This window comes from Anarhichas minor, unplaced genomic scaffold, assembly GCF_050575085.1.
Source record: "Anarhichas minor isolate MPS153535 unplaced genomic scaffold, ASM5057508v1 ptg000080l, whole genome shotgun sequence".
Classification (NCBI taxonomy): Eukaryota; Metazoa; Chordata; class Actinopteri; order Perciformes; family Anarhichadidae; genus Anarhichas; species Anarhichas minor.
In genome coordinates, this window is record NW_027466526.1 from 1,105,832 (window position 1) to 1,118,404 (window position 12,573).

Below are 12,573 nucleotides of genomic sequence, written 5' to 3' on the forward strand. Positions count from 1 at the left end.
ATATGTAACCTTGCAAAGTAGTGCCCTGATGAATGAGAAGTGACATAAAGAGGGAAAGAAAGACTGCAGCCAAAGAGAAAAACACACATCACTCCAGTCTTTAAACTTTTGTGCAGCTAAAAGGAAAGCTTGTTTTCATAGCTTGCATTTGCTTTATGTGACATACACCTGACAGCAGTGGCAATATAAGGAACACTGTATCAAATTGACAGATATACAGTTACAACCACAAAGATTCGTGCACAATTCAAATTAAACATTCCCTCATATGTAGTCTCACCCGTATGAGTCTCAAAGTGAGCCAGAGAGAGAATAATAGAGAGCAATGCTGGTCAGAGAGAGAGAGAAATTCTCCAAATAAACACCTCTGAGATGTCACGACACCTCGGATATACAGGCGCCCACTCATCGCTATTTCAAAGTTCATCGATGTAGTCACACACACACACACACATACATACATACATGCACACACACACATATATATATATATATGTATATATATATATATATAGACACTCATGGTGTAGTAATTTGACTTTTTTAAAGGTTATTCAACAAGGTATGCTGAATGAAAGAAGTGAGAGAAGAACAACACGGTGTCATCGGGAGACGCTGCAGCATCATGAGCCCATTAGGACTCCACACCGTGTCTTACCTCTCTTTGAGGGTGTCCACCACTTTTTTGAAGTCATCGATGCAATACTCTCTCTTCATGTCCATCAGGACGCTGTCTGAGGCCGATTGCACGGGAACATGAAGGAAGGCATAGACGCGCGGGTGATTCAATATCTTAGCCATCTCCTAATGAGGCACAGAGGAGAGAGAGAGAGAGAGAGAGAGAAAATAGTGAGATGGGGAGACAAGAACAAAAAACTATATGACGGGAGAGATGATTCTTATCATGGAGGAAAGACAATAGGGGTGCACACTCTACATGTGAGTTTGTCTACATGTTACATATGGAAGTCTGAGTCTGAACAACTGTTGCTCATCTGTTAAAATAAAATGAGTGAAAACAGAAAGAGTAAAAGCCATTTTCCTCAATCACTCAACTAGTTTTGGACACAGAGAGGGACAGTTTAATTGTTAATCTAAAAATACAGATGTTGCAAGGCACAGACTTTCTACTAACAACCTGCATCATATAGACGTGCAGAGAAAGCTAATGAGAAAGCACCATGTTTGATAAATAACTGCATTCTGTAGAAGAGCTCTCCGTTAGCCACGGCAGTTTTAAATCTAAGGGCAGAAATTAAAAGAATTAAACTTTGTAGGTATTTTATGTGACTCTAATGTTTAGTCAGTGCAAACAGAAAGAAGAGTCTCAGTGATGAACGATAGCGGCTGGGTTTGAATAAAACGAAGGCTCCATTGACTGTCCTGCCTATTCATGGACTATTTTCTCTCCTGAGCTTCTACACATTGCCTCTCTCTCGTATTTGCTCTGTCTCTTGTGTTGGAGAGATAAAAGAAAAGCCTCTGTGAGAATTCATTGTGTGCCCACTGGATCCAAAGTCTAATGAGTGGAGGCTGAACTAGAAGGTGTTCTTTATGCCTGACAAGTCAAGAGCTTTTACTGAAGCATGCAGCTCCACATCTCGGATCAAAAAGGTGAGGTCTATATTAATAAAAGAAAAATAATAAAACCTTCCTGGCCACTAGATACCTCTCCGTGGTCACAGTGCATGCTGCAGTTTCTATAATACAGAAAGCAGGTCGACTCGTTGACTTTAAGGAAAATTGCTCCATCAGACGTTGACTGTTTTCCAGGAGATGTGTTTTGAAGTTATGAAGTGAAAAAACAAACACTTATCATGATGATGAGATATTAAAAAGCTGCATTTCCTCCATTTCCATGTGTTTACATACAACACACTACAGCAAAATTATATATTTTTCACTCAAGGTAGTCATGCACAGATAATGAAGATCAATAACTTCAGTTTAATCAGAAATGTACACCATTTAGGTTATTTAATGAATAGGTTATGCATGTGTTGTGTTGCCAGTTCTTTCATTTCCTCAGTATAACAACTGGAGAGACCACAGATGTCAGATCTTTGTGATGGACGTAATCAGGATGCTACATTACCATGCTAATCACCACCAGAAAGAGAAAGAGAAAAGGAGAGGGGAGGAAGAAATGATTTAATGATTTCCTACAAGAACATGCTGATTGCAGTCCGTCCTCTCAATTAAGATCTATTGTAGAATGTTCCCTACTTCATACACACACACGAAAGCATATGAATGTGTGCGCACACACACACACACCTCAGTTGCAGCGCACCACAGAGGGTGGCCACTAGAAAATCCAAATTAGAAAGAATTAATTTGGTTTGAAAATGGAGCTTGATTGGGGACAGGAATCAGCTTGCTGTGTGTGTGTCTGTGTGTGTGTCTGTGTGTGTGTGTGTGTGTGTGTGTGTGTGTGAGAGAGATAGAAATTGAGTGAAAGAAAAATGTTTTTACTGTAAATGCTTTCATCTGTAAAAAAGTGCGTATGTGCAAATGTGTTCTTTTTAAGTTCTTCTACTTTTCTCAGTGTAATGATTTATTGAGTGAACTTTACAATTCTTGAGCGAAGCCTTTTAGAGTCCACAAAACCACAAACCAATGGTCTGTGTGGTTTCAGCCGTATACTGTAGCTCCCTTTACTTTTTATTTGCATGTGCATTTTCAAAACATTGATTGAAGTGCAACCTTTTTACCATTGAAACATTGTGCTATAAGCCCTAAAGTGAGCACTTCAAATATGGAAGTCTGCACTTATCATCAACAAAATAGGTGATATTTTATCCTAGTACACCGAGGGTAAAATAAGACCTGGTGTGGTAATATGGCACTCCATCCTTATTATACATGTCTATTAGCTACCAGCGAGGTGTGATTGATGATAATTATGTGCAATTATGTTACAATATGTACATTACGATAAGGCCGTACTCAAGGCTTTTGATTCCGCATTCTCTGACCTGCTCAACGAAAAAAAAGTATATTCACTTTTTCTATTTTCTCAGTGTTATGTTTTGATCCAAAGCTCGTTGAGTTTACTTTGCCCTGCCTTCCCTCTATATATATCCTTGTCCAGTGTTATTATCTATAGCAGTATGCTGTTCCAGTCTCATTAGGTTCACTGACAATGTTAACTCCCCAATGACTGCAGCGGAGCCCACAGATTGTGAGCGTGCAATCATGTGTGTGTGTGTGTTGCGAGGGTGAATGGGGTCTCAACAGATGGCATGCTCGTTTGAGTTGCAGGGCACTGCTGATGGCAACTTGGGATTTATCTATAAGGGGAGGACTTTCCATTCACAGAAGCCATTTGTCTTTTATCTCTGACAGAGAGAACCCCGTCCTCCAATGATTATACAGTACACTGATATCAATCTCTCTCGTCACCGATCTCTGTGGAGTTGAGGCCTTTTCAATGTTTGACTGTTGCTGACAGACAGTTTAGTGAGTCTGAAGTGTGAAAATGATGCTGTGTTGAAGATATCGCCCGGTGGCAAAAATTAGAGGGCTGCTTTAATGTCGGATTCAACCAGCTTAAACAAATCAATCAAGAATAAGCGCAAGCAGTCTTTTTAAAAAAAAAATTTTATCAGCCGTGACAGTGTAAAGCAGTAGAATATTGTTTCTCGCTATCTTTGCCACTTTCCCCTTACGGGCCCCTCTCTCTCCCATTCACACAAACAGACAATCTCTTCATCTCTGACTGATCGGCTCAGATAAACGCATAAAGCAGAAAGGACATATATTAACTAGCTTAGCTCAAAGGATCCAATATCTACCCCCTAGAATCAGATATGGCTGAAAAAAACATATATGGAAAGAGCGAGAGAGAACGAGAGCAGATGAAGATGGTTTGGCTCCGAGCAGCCTCAATGATGAATAGCACCCTTTCACTCCCTTCTTAATTCCTCTGCAATATTCCGTATGATGATTTGGTCCATTTGTCTCTGCTCCGTCATTCCTTTCCTGTTCATCAGTTACTACCGACTCACAGAAAAGCAGGTGTTCTATGTGTGGGTTTCATCCCCTACTTGTACTTGTGCTGTAGGTGGACTGTGGATAAAAAATAAAAATACAAATTGTGACCGACCCCCTCTAAACTGATGGAGGGGTAACTGCTGATTGGTCTGGATGAGGATTTCTCTGTTTGTGTTGCTAATAACTGCCTATACACGTGTTGTGGTGCCTCTGGAAATGCTAATATTAAAACTGTTTTGTACTTATTCTATGTGTGGTGCAGAAATGACAAAATGAAGTCTAGTAATGGTTGTTGGGGAACGCTCGTTTCACTTGATATTTGTGATGTTTTGACATTTGAAAATGTTTTGAAGTTGCAGCTTCATGGTGTGCATCAATTCCAATTAGCTTAAAGAGAAATAACTTCTAAAGTAGTGCGCTGTCAACACTGGTTTATGGCACATACTTTAACCTACCCTTATATAAGTGCATTATAACAACACACACAAACACAGATGGATTCCCAAAGGTGCAAACCCGCAGACAGAAAGGATTACAGTCAAGCCAACATTTGAGGCAAACCCAGAATAAGTAGCACCTAACTGCATTCACACACACACACACACACACTCCGAGACATGTACACAAACATACAGAGTATTAGCATGGTTCACCCAGGGGAGTCTGGAGTGAAAATGATTCTACAAGCCGTTCCCAGGACAATAAGTCAGGTCCCTGTGTGTGTGAGCCACACAGTCGGTGAGAAGAGTGTTCAGCAGCAGATAGACAAACTGAGCTCCCAATGGTGTTAAACACTTCAAACACTGTAGGCTAAACTTGATTTCCCCTGTAGGGTATAACGGGTCCTTCATACAGTGCAAATGGAATCTATGCATTGCACAGTAAAGGGGGAATTAAGTGCATGTGTAGCATTTGAATGTCACTGTATTGTGCTGTGTGTATCATCTCACTGTTGTCAGCTAGAGAGAAATACAATACCGTTCTAATAAGCATCTGTGTGTTCCCGCATTGTTTGTTTTCAGTGACTTCTTTATGTTGAAAAACAAAATACACAAAACCACTATATATCTATATATATGTATAGATAGCATGTTTCCTGCAGCTGTGGGTTACATTAACAGATTGCAGATAAGTCGGTTAACTCCATTGCCATTATTGCGGTCTTCATTTTTTTCTCCCATCAAAAAAATTAAAAAAGCTACAACAAAAGGCACAACAAAGATCTTTTTTGAATAGGCAGCCAGCATATAAATTTCCATCTTTCAGAAGTCATAATTTACCCCAATAATTCAGAAAATATAATGTACTGCAGTAAGTCAGGACTCACTATTTAGAGGGACATCAGAACAGCTTTACTACGAGCATCCATTTGGTGCCGGGTCCCTCACAGAATGCTACATTAGGCCTCTAATGTGAAGAGGCTCCCCAAGGCTTCATTAAAATGAAAATGGTCCGAGAGGGTGTGTCTAACAGTGTGCCCATACAGCTGTGCTTGTGTGCACATCTGAGTGTGAAGGTGAGAGATTGTGTGTGTGTGTGTGCGCGTGTGTGTGAATGCATGGATCTTGGCTATCAAAAATATCAGCCGGCACAGAGGATGGAGTTTTCGCTTCGTTCCGGGTATTTGGTAGTTTATCAACCTTCCCGAGGTCTGGTGCGGCTTCATCGAACTGAGAACAGTCACACATCTCTCACTGTCTCTGGGAAGTTAATGACCAAATGGGGGGAAAAAAATGAAATGAAAAGCTAAAAACAACCAAAGAAGATGTAAAAATGAATTACAGATGCTGTCCAGTGATCATTTTGTGATTCAGTAAAATGACACTTTAAGTTTGCTTAAAATTTTCTTCGCAGCCAGATGAAAACCAACTGATGAGAACCAAGGATAAATGCACATTCTGTATCATTAAAGTCCTATTTTGGATTTAAGCGTTATGAATAAATATAGCTGTGAAAAAAATGTTGCGTCAAATCACTCTTTGCTTGCAACACTTCCGCATCAAACGGAGCTAACTGTGGAGAGATCTGCTGTTCCTCTCGTCAAACTGAAATGAGCTCTGTGGACGATGGTTAATGGACAACTGCTATTTCATTCATCGCAGCCTGACTGATTGCTGCGTATGAGGAGGCTACTTTCACACCTCATTTACTCAGTCTGCTAGCATGCTAGATTCAATCACACACACACACACACACACAGACCTTAAGCAGTAAGATGACCCATGATGCAGTGTTGACAGCAGCTTAGCTATCTATTGACAGATGGATGGACGTACGGACGAGCAGACAGATGGATAGACAGAGAGACGGATGATAATAAAAAAAAAAATGCTGAGCTTACAAATATAAACTCTAGAGAAAAAGTGGAAAACAAAAAAGTAACATTGTTAGAGACATTTTTACTTGCAGCTACTCAAGTAAAAATGTCCACATGACGGCACGATGCAATCAACTAAAATGTCAGAGACAAGTGGCCCGTGAGAAGCGATTGTGCCTTTAACTGCTCCAATCAGCAAATGGTGCTATGAGGCTGTCAAGAACAACCGGCTGCACATAGGAGGAAACCGTGTGTTCTTGGGTGACAGAGGAAGTGCAAAAGTGTTGATCGGAGTGAATGTGTGTGAGAGAGGGTGGTCTTCCAGAGGGAAGTGGAGCTTCAATCACAGCCATTCAGTATGATGCCGTTTCATAAGCGCCGGTGTTAGTCCAAAGAATAGACGGCAGGATGTAATTTGGCCTTTACTTGAGATGAAGGACGAATCTACTTCAAAGATTTGGCCTTAATCATCATCATACCGTTGTTATTGCTGTGATTGCCACCACCGTGAGAGGAGTTCAAAGGTGGGGGAAGAGGAACAAATTAAAGCCGTGACTAGAAGAATATGTCAAATTACAGAAAAGAAAGAACTGGAAGGAGAAAGGGAGTTAAAGCAAGAGCAATGATCAGAGGGGAAAAAACTAATGAGAGTTGAGACTCAAACAGAAAGACAGAAACTTTTAAAGAATTTGAAAAGATTTTTTTTTTTTTTTTTCATCTGACAAGTTCCTCTGTGAAGTGTTCACAATCATTCTGTAAGTATATAGAAAGTTACAGCGAGTACGACTAGAGAGAGAGAGAAGGGAGAGTGTGTGTGGAGAGGGGCTGGCGGGGGGGGGGGGGGGGGGGGGAGTGGAAAGAGAGAAGAGCATTAAAGGGTAAACGGGGGACAAGAGCCACAAATGACAATGATAAGTTAAAGAAGAGCACTCTTATCTTTCCTTATGTAGGTTAATTGACTGAGGAATTAAGGCAAAAGAGATATAATTCAATTCAATGCATGGACATTAACAATGAAAGGGCTGGTAGCATATGAAATGATTCTTAACACACACACACACACACACACCCACACATATACACAAACCAAGTTACACTGTAGTGTGCCGTCCTAGTATATTTCTAATTATCAGTTAATTGTTATTCCCTATCATTAGGAGGGTGGTTTTTTAATTGTAATGTAGCCAAGCAGAAAGCCTACCTATACATGTGGGGGACAATTAGCCACCTCCATTAACCCCTGGTTAATTACAACCTCCATTGCTGCTTCCCACAGCACTTTCCCGCTCCTTTTTAGCCCTCATCGCTATCCCCAGGCCTTCATCCCCATTTCTTTTTTCATTTCTGTCCTCATTTCAATCATCTATTATCTCTAATCTTCCTTGATTGTTCGATCCAAAAGTACATCTGTTGGGGACTTCACTGGCTTCTATTTTTTTTTTTTTTAAGTTTTCGTCGTAGTTTTCTAGGTTACCATCCTCATAGTTCAGCCCTCTATGTCCTCCCCTCCTCTATTCCTCCCAAACCTTCTTTTTCCTGGGGATGACACTGGGAATGCTAATAGGCGTGCAACACTGCAGTAATGTGTGGTTCAAAATGAGTGTTGATAAATAAACCACAAACATCCCTAAATTATATTTGCATCACTTTAACCTAAAATCTCCCTATTTCAATTACACTCCATTCATCCTCTCAAGTTGCCACTTTAAATGAACAAATCCAGAGCACTGCTGCTGTAGGAGGCAACTAATACGCACATGATGCTGATTCATATGAAAGGTTAATGTCTGGTTATCACCAAAACCCCAGTGTGTTCCATACACCTCACTACTAAATAATAGAGTTATAGAGACTTACAAAATATAATTACAAAATAAAAGCCGTCACATGCAATTTATATTCCTCTCTTTCAGTATCCAAGCATAACCGGTATGTGACACCTTTGGACACCAATGTGAGAGCATGTTTTTTCACTCTACACAATCACGTTTTTCAAACAAAATTCACATGTGTAAAAAATGGACTTTTCTCTTCAAAATGACCTCGTATGTGGCTGCTTGGATTTGAATGTTTGGTTCGGTTGAAACCCTGAGGTGCATCACTACACTACACTAAGCTGTGGTCACTCACTACTCTGGTGTTACTCTACCCTTTAAGCTCACTTTGGACAAGGTTACAGCAACATTTTAAGTCACAGCAAACAATACGTTTCATTACAAACATGTGGTCATAAAGGGTCCTGCTTTCAGTGCAATGTGTCGGCCCAAATTAATGATAACAATTAATAAAGAACAATGTCATTTAAATGATAGAAAAATGCATGTATGACAGACAGACATACTCCACTCTCTCACACAGAGCGGGGGAGAAAGAAAGAGAGAGAGAGAGAGAAGGGATAACAATGTCCATTGTTCCATTAGGGAAGACAATAATTACTGATAAAATGAGGTTGCTAAAGAGGACACAATGGTCCGTAATTGACTCATTAGGGAGAGAAGAGAATGAACCTCACTAATGAATGGAGTATGAGCGCTGCAGCTAAACTGCTTGGTAAGCAAAACAGAAAGGCATTTCGTTTTATTAAATCTAGGCAAAGCAATATTATTTGTTCACAGAAAGGGATAGTACAATAGTACAAGAGACTACAGGGACACAAACTAATCAATGAAAAGGAAACACTCAGGAGCGCCTAAGAATTCCATCAGTGATGTATTATTATCTTTGACGGTGCTTCTGGGTGAAGCGGGTGACCGTGTACACTGTGCGTACCTCCAGGTGTTCCAGGATATATGGCGGGTTGGTCATACCCAGCCTCAGCATGGCTCCTTCAGGAATCTCCTCCACCAATCTCCACAGCAATGTGGGCAGGTCTGTCCCGATGTCTCTACCATAAGCTCCTGTGTCTTCACTGGTCAGCCAGATCTCACACACTCCCTCTGGAAGCAGACGTGCACAGAGAGACAAGGATTCAACATGCTTAATAACTCATTCACGTTCTTGTTTTTTGTTTCCAAAATTTCAACTTTGGAGATTGATGATCTGTAGAATTATCGCATTAATGCACAGCAGTTTTGCAAATCTTATTTGTCAATTAATAGGACATTGTGTTGCTATCGATAATCAGTTGAAGATTCCTCATACAGTATGCTTTTCCCAAAAAGGATACTTATTTGTATTTTAAAGCTTTGATTTTGAAGCAGCAAAATTAGTCTTTCGTCAATAAATATACTAAGAGGGCTCAGACAGCAGGTCTGGGCTCCAGCCCCGGTTTAAAGATGACGATGAAGACTTATGAATGCTAGTTTCTGGTAGCAAGCAGCACAAGTAATTTATTCACTTGGAAAGTAACTTGTAGTTAGCATGAGTAGGAAATAGTCATAGTCACCCAAACTTAACTCTCCATAAAAGTTCCACACATACTTTCAACCAAGCAATCGTATCATTTCAAAAATAATTCTGAATGCATGCAGATAATAACAGACATGTCTTATTATTGTGAGTGGTCTATACACAGGACAATACAGAAGAGGGCATTATTGACTCGTACTACAGCTATTATTACACTTATCATTTATTATTACAATCTCACATCTATACTCCATTAATTGGATTCACCATGACCTAAACTACCGCTGTGGATGGAAAGCCTGGAGACGGATAACTGGGGATCTGTTTTGATGGTCAAATTAACAGGATTTGACAACACAGCTTTCTACATATAACTCATACATGCAAAACACTTAAAGTGAACCATGCTTATCTCATCCCAAACCGACTGCCTGAGCCAGAGTTCTCTCTCCACTGCAGCTAATCCAAAAACGTCATACCGGGCCATGTATTGTAGGATTTTAACCAATTCAACAAAACAGGATAACAACACTCCTAAAGTATGCAAGTCTCCCTTTGTCACAAATTGATCAAACTAGAGCTATGTTTCAGAACGTTCAACACTCTCGGGTAGATCGCAGCATTAAGTCCTCTGCTAGGAGCCTCCAAACCGCTCCATTGTCAGAGGTGACTGCTCTGTCGCTGTTAAAGTTCACTGCCTTTGGACCACACAAACCGTTACAAACTGTAACCATTTATATTTATATTTCTGTTTAAGCTCTTATAAAACTGAACTTATATCTTGTATAAAGCCATATTTACACAGCTTTTTTATTTATTACTCTAATGTTATAAAGTAATCTTTTCTTTTTCCTGATAATGACCCCGGATTTCTTTCAGGTTCCAGCTCCTATCAGAAGACTCTAAACATATTCCCAGTCTCATCCCTGAGGATGGAGCGATCAATATGGGATATTTTATCTTGTTTTTACCACATTGGTGAGCCCCTACCTCCCCCGCCATCACCGCCGCTTCTCTCAAGTATTATCATTTCCTTACCTTTAGGAGTCTCTTGTTGTCATGGACCAAATACAGACACCGGCTCATGACAGACACTGACAAGTATTAAAAATACCGGTCCTTTAAACGTGCAGTGTGAAGGTCACATACTGCAAGAGGGGGCGATCCACCGGCTTCATGCTAAATTAGAGCAACGCTCGCTGCTCGAGCTTAATGATCTAACTGTCATTTGGCTGTAGGTCTGGAAATGGTTGAGTGTCTGCTTAAGCTATGTGTTAGGACATGTCATATCAGGCAGGCACACAAAAATGCATTCGCACTGGCAGGGGTACAAGCTGAACTACACACAGACGCATACATACACGGAGACAACCACACGGCCTTCATTACCGTTAGCTGTGCAGAGACGGACAGAAAGATGCATGTGGTCATTCAGAGAGTAAAGATGGTGTTTGGCTAATTGGACTGTGTGTGTGTGTGTGTGTGTGTGTGTGTGTATGAGTGTGAGTGTGAGAGAGAATAAAACTGTTTTAAAGGCATGCATGAGCCAAATAGATTAAAGATGATGACAGTGTAATTGTCCAGAGTCAAAGAGTTTCCAAAGCTCATCATCATTGACATTAGGATGCACTAATGATTTCTGGAGCCATTAAAAACATCCATCAATCACACGTGATCAGAGCTGGAGACTAACACACACTATACAAGAACGCATTCAGGATAGTATTTTCATTAGCTTCGGTATGCAGCTAATCAAAAGCATAGTCCACCTTGCTCCACTACTCAGGAATAGCCTTGTTAATTCAATGTTCTTTATCATCTATTAGCTCACTCAATGTATTTTTACTGACAATGTAGGCTCTGTTTCAGCAATAGATGGGAGCTTCACTAGAGGTCAAGCTCTATGCAGAGACATGTTATCATCAGCTGCCATTGATGTATAATGAAAGTGTGTCTCTGCTTAGCAACATTTACATCATGGCTGACGTTTCTCATATTTTTAGCCTGAAGGAGGGTGGTGACAGCCGATTCCCAGGGCAGCTAATGTCAGCATGTTTGGACTGAATGATACCAATACCGCTGCCAAGGTCTAACCCTTTGCTTGCATCATCGGCGTCCCAGGAGTTAATGTATTCCTACACCCACTGTACCAGCAGCATCACTTTCTATGTCACATCTCTGTCCTACAATAATATTGGCCAATTGGTCTCTGAATACAAGGCCAGACCTGCATCAAATTGGCATAGGAGCTAAATCGGTTCCTTCCAAAAACAACATTCCTGTGATTCCACGCACATAATGCTGCCAACCTAGCAAGCTTGTGTGATGTCTGCTATGAAACGCATCTTGCGATTCCTGTGTTAATTATGTGTTGAACGGGGTGATGCTTTGGAAAAAGGCTCAGGTGTTTACTCAAGGCCACCATCATGCGTAGATCTCCAGATAAACTCAATAACCTGCCCAGTAATTTGCCCCTTTGGCCTGCTTCTCTGTCCCTTTTGTATGAGGTGTGCCAAAGGTGTTATTGTTGGCCAGAGAGAGAGAGGAGAGAGAAGGTGGCCCTTTCATCAGGAAACGTTAGCTTGCTCCTCTCTTCTCTATCTGCTCTGATACACACTACACAGATGCTTCCTCTGGTTCTGCTGTGCGCACAGTAGAGAGACAGGTCACAGCGGTGCGAGATCACTACAAAAAAAACCTCATCGCCACAGGAGTATAACGCAGAGAGACATGTTTAAATCTGATGATTGCTTTCATTATTGTGCTGTAAATTGAAAGAATTGCCAGAATGAAGGTCTTTTAACCGACATAGAAAGCCAAATGGTGGAGCAAACACCATATTATAAAACCCTAATATTTTCAATGCGGGATTCTTTTTATTTCAAGGTGGTCCAGTAAATAGAAAGTATGTG

At 40.7% G+C, this 12,573-nt stretch overlaps 1 protein-coding gene across 1 annotated transcript in view; it reads right to left on the minus strand.

Moving 5' to 3' along the window:
* cdkal1 (CDK5 regulatory subunit associated protein 1-like 1) overlaps positions 1-12,573 on the minus strand; it is a 200,574-nt gene that overhangs the window by 83,821 nt on the left and 104,180 nt on the right. The window contains exons 9-10 of the mRNA XM_076081315.1: positions 9,083-9,249; positions 659-804 (exon numbers count right to left, since the gene is read on the minus strand). Of these exons, the coding sequence (XP_075937430.1) occupies positions 659-804; positions 9,083-9,249 (313 nt within the window). The remainder of the gene's footprint in view (positions 1-658; positions 805-9,082; positions 9,250-12,573) is intronic.